The following is a 4,356-nucleotide window of genomic DNA, read 5'->3' on the forward strand; positions in this document are numbered from 1 at the left end:
TCAATGTTTCAACGATTTTCAAGTGTAAAATCGTTATGATAATATGATACATGGTCTTTTTGTCAGATCAAATGTCAGATTATAAAAATATGATTCGCAAATATATTTTAGTCAAGAAAAAAATCACAGGTTGAATTCATTTTTCTTTATTTTTGGAGAAATGTTATTGTAAGTGTAGTGTATAAGTATATATATATCTGTAATGAACACATTTTTAAACATGCTTTTATACAATAATCATAGAATGTATCGTGAGTATCAGATGTATAAATATTGTACTGTATGTGGCTATTTGTTATCAGTGTAGCAGTTCATGTTCAAGTTTTGAGTCTTTGTTCTCTGGTTCCTCGTTTGGAAATAAACTTTATTACCTGACTGAACCGTCCAAGAATAACATGAGTTTTATATTTGACTTCCTATTGAAGGACATGAAGGACTGCTGGCCCTCAAATGCAATCAGCTGTTTTATGATTGTTTTCACAGATGACGTTTTTACTGAGGTGATCTGTCTTTGGGTGTATCTGTTACCTCTTTATTGCTTAGGCCTCCTTATATTTTAATTTATGCTGTGATATTATGCGTTCTGTATACATCAGCAGTATTGCCCTTACAGGTCTTTTAATATGTTTATTCTTTCATTACCTCCACCAAGGAGGTAATGTTTTCACCTGCGTCTGTCCGTCCGTCTGTTAGCAGGAAATCTCAAAAGGTTGGGCACAGATTTGCACACTTGGTATGAAGATTAGTCATGGGCCAAGGAAGAACTGATTAACTTTTGATGTCGATTTGCCAAAACGGGGCGTGGTGGTGGGCGTGGCATGTTACCAAATGGTGTATAACATCCATGCAGGGTAACTCCCTTTAAGTCACAAGTAGGAACTTGCACTTGCATTTAACTGTTAAATTGTTATTGCTCTCACTGTGCTTTAGTGGGTTTGTGGATTTCTTCGTTGGGAGTCCAATCTGGATTTCACCTGTTGCTGAGCAAGCTATGAGGTTAGAGATAACTAGAGATAATATGTTCTGACTTTGTTCAGACAAGTGCTATACAAATATTGTTTCTTCCGTTTTTGTTTCTCTTCTTCTTCTTCCTCTTCTTCTTCTTCCTCTTTTTATTAGGTGATCTTCAGCTCCACTAGACCATGCTGAGCAAACAAGAGAGGCAGTGCTGGCCCATGGGCAAACGTCTGATCGTGGGTTGCCTCCTCATCAGTATGAGCCTGCTCTACTGCCTCTCTACATTATACATCCAGTTCAGTGAGCCTGAGTAAGACTCATTATATTCCGTGTATTACTAGCGACACAAAGATACCAGTACTGAGGTAAAATGCTCATACCTGGCATCATTGAGGCATCAGCTGAGTACCTGTATAATGTAATTTAATGATCGTGAAAGGAAAGGTATGCTGCCATTTGATTAGTTTAACAACCCTACAAATGTGAGAATGTATACAACAATTACACCATGCAAACTCCATGGTGTTGGTGCACCTCTAGTTTAAATGCATGCTATGGAGTACAACATCATATAAAACTGCATGACTTTATTATTCAGTATAGCATGATGTAAACATAACCTTTTAAAACTTATTCTAAATGCTAAACATAATGAATGCAATAAGTGCATTCTTCACTATTCAAAATATGAAAAGAAAAATACTGGACAAACTCACAGCTGGAGACGTCCTCATAAATTCTTTCTGCAACTTTGTAATGTGTCCAAAAATAGTTTGGTTAACTGTCCCGTGTGATTACAACAACAGAAGTGATGTTTTCTCCTCTACACTCGCTTTTCATAAACAAGGAAATATAAGAAGTATGATTCTGCTAATTTGATCTGAGCACAGTAGGACAGTGCATGTATTCAGTGATGACTAATGTCTGCAAAATGTGTTTATACCTATGCTGGGATCAGAGATGGTGTCGTGTTTACTGTGTTTATCGTGTTTATAGATGTATATATATATATATATATATATATATATATATATATATATACACACATATACACACATACAATTTATCTATTGACTTCTGCTGTGTATATATTAAGATTAGACTGATATGAAATATATTGGTTTGCTGATTTTTGATTTGTCTTTTATTACATAGTATCGGTCAGTCAGTGTCATCCACCTTTGATATGATGGAGGTTCCTCCCTGACCACAGCTACATAAATTAGTCAGTCAGTGGAAAACTGCAATGACATTAATTTGCTTTGCACATTTATTCTTTATTTATTAATTTTATTGTACAACTATGTGTTTTTTATAAATGAATTATTCATTTAAAGGCAGTAATAAATCCCAGTTTCCTACTGTTGATCAGTGGGGTGGGTAAATCTACCTTAAGGAGGTGCTAACACTAAAAGGATTTCGCTATTATGGGTTTCAGTGGAGAGTTTTAGTGTCCCATGATGGTCTAAATGCTGTTTCAGAGGCTTTTACATCCTGATGAGAATACAAATCTGGGGGAAACACTGAATCCTTATCTTTTTTTGGCATGAAAATGGTCAAATTTAAAGCACAAAAATTTGATATCTGTGACTTAAGTCTAAAAATATTGGTATCGGCCTTCAAAAACCCATATTAGTTGAACCCTGGCATAGTAGTGTTCACTGCAGAACAGTGAATGCACAATGATAAATTATGGCACTACTTTACGATCTGACCATATCTTTTTACAGGCTTCCAGTGCCTCACTCCTGCACTCACCGTCCAGCCCAACACCCCACCCTGTCAACCACAAACAACTCCCAGCAAGCTGATAACCAAATGAACCTTTGCACTCCCAAAATGGACATCATGTTCATGAAGACCCACAAAACAGCCAGCAGCACCTTCCTCAACATCCTGTTCCGCTTTGGAGAGAAGCACCACCTCAAATTCGCCTTCCCCAACAGCCGAAACGACTTCTTCTACCCCTCGCCTTTCCAGCGCACCCTGGTTAACGGCTACAAGTCTGGATTGTGTTTCAACATCATGTGTAACCACATGCGCTTCAATGCACCCGAGGTGGCCAAGGTGCTCCCTACGGATACTTCCTACATCACGATCCTGCGAGATCCCGCGGAACTCTTTGAGTCGTCCTTCCACTACTTTGGTCACGTTGTTCCTCTGACCTGGAGGATACCAGGGGAGGACCGGATGACCGAGTTTCTCCGCGATCCAGATTACTACTTCAGCCCAGACGGCTTCAACTCCTTCTACCTGAAGAACCTGCTGTTCTTCGACTTCGGGCAGGACAACACCCTGGAGCCGGGTGACCCACGGGTGGAGGAGGCTGTCGGGGCCATCGCTGAGCATTTCCAGCTGGTCATGCTGGTGGAGCACTTCGAGGAATCGCTCATCCTGCTCAAGGACGCTCTCTGCTGGGAGATGGACGACCTGCTCTTCTTCAAGCTCAACACCCGCAAGGAATCCACCGTGTCTAAGCTGACCCCCGAACTGAGAGCGAAAGCCCTGGAGTGGAACGCGATCGACTGGACGCTGTACCAACGCTTCAACGCAACCTTCTGGGAGAAGGTGGAGGCGTACGGACGGAAGCGAATGGCGGAGGACGTGGCGGAGCTCAGGAGGAGGAACGCGGAGATGGCAGCGATCTGCATCGAGGGGGGTCACGCAGTAGAGTCCGGAAGCATTCAGGAGGCAGCCATGCAGCCGTGGCAGCCCATCGGAGAGAAGACCATCATGGGATACAACTTGAAAGGGAACGTGGACAAGGCCCATCACGAGTTGTGTCGTAAGATGTTGACCCCGGAGATTCAGTACATGACAGATTTGGGGGTCAACCTGTGGCTCACTAAGCTGTGGGGCCATGTGAGGAAAATCATTAACTGGTGATTAGACACATGAGAGATAACTGACTGAGCTGCTGGACAATGACTGAAAACTGAATGACTTTTACTGTGTGGTTGTTAGAATTAGATGAGGTTTATTTATTTTGCTCGATGTCAAAATGAAACAGCATTTTGAAAGCATCTTGCTTCCGTAATATGAAGTCCTTCCAATTTAGACAGGATGTTGGGTGGGACATAACGTGGGGAGGGATCATTCACAAGTGTCCGATGGTGTTAACCAGTAGACAGCAGTATCTGATAGGGAGAGAAAGTCAGTTTTATATGATGGGAGGGGCAGATTGCTCAAATATCTGTGATGGTTTTGGTCGGAATTTTTATGTTCACCTACTGGTACGCCATTAGTAAAAATATGGCGCTGGAAAGAAAGTTAATAGGCTTTTGATATATTATAAGTATATTCACATGACATGGAAAATTTGCTAACAAGGTGAAAAAGTCATCTTTCATTTGGGAGTCAAAATTTAAATGTGAACTGTTATATCTGTTTTCCCATGCA

General features: G+C 41.0%; 1 protein-coding gene across 1 annotated transcript; it reads left to right on the forward strand.

The window, feature by feature from the left end:
• Positions 1 to 1,142: 1,142 nt before the first annotated feature.
• On the forward strand, positions 1,143 to 3,843 carry LOC139638446 (galactosylceramide sulfotransferase-like). Its single transcript, XM_071512587.1, has 2 exons — positions 1,143 to 1,267; positions 2,688 to 3,843. Exons 1-2 carry the CDS (start codon positions 1,143 to 1,145, stop codon positions 3,841 to 3,843), a joined length of 1,281 nt encoding a protein of 426 aa, XP_071368688.1.
• Positions 3,844 to 4,356: the final 513 nt, after the last annotated feature.

Source organism: Centroberyx affinis, unplaced genomic scaffold, assembly GCF_046629955.1.
Source record: "Centroberyx affinis isolate AG114_WGS23_722 - 3 ecotype Tasmania unplaced genomic scaffold, CSIRO-AGI_Caff_v1 ptg006361l_1, whole genome shotgun sequence".
Classification (NCBI taxonomy): Eukaryota; Metazoa; Chordata; class Actinopteri; order Beryciformes; family Berycidae; genus Centroberyx; species Centroberyx affinis.

Excerpts from the sequence above, each read along its gene's own strand:
- LOC139638446 (XM_071512587.1), top strand. The coding sequence starts at position 1,143 with ATGCTGAGCAAACAAGAGAGGCAGTGCTGGCCCATGGGCAAACGTCTG. Across the intron at positions 1,268-2,687 it reads ATCCAGTTCAGTGAGCCTGA|GCTTCCAGTGCCTCACTCCT; the intron begins GTAAGACTCATT and ends ATCTTTTTACAG.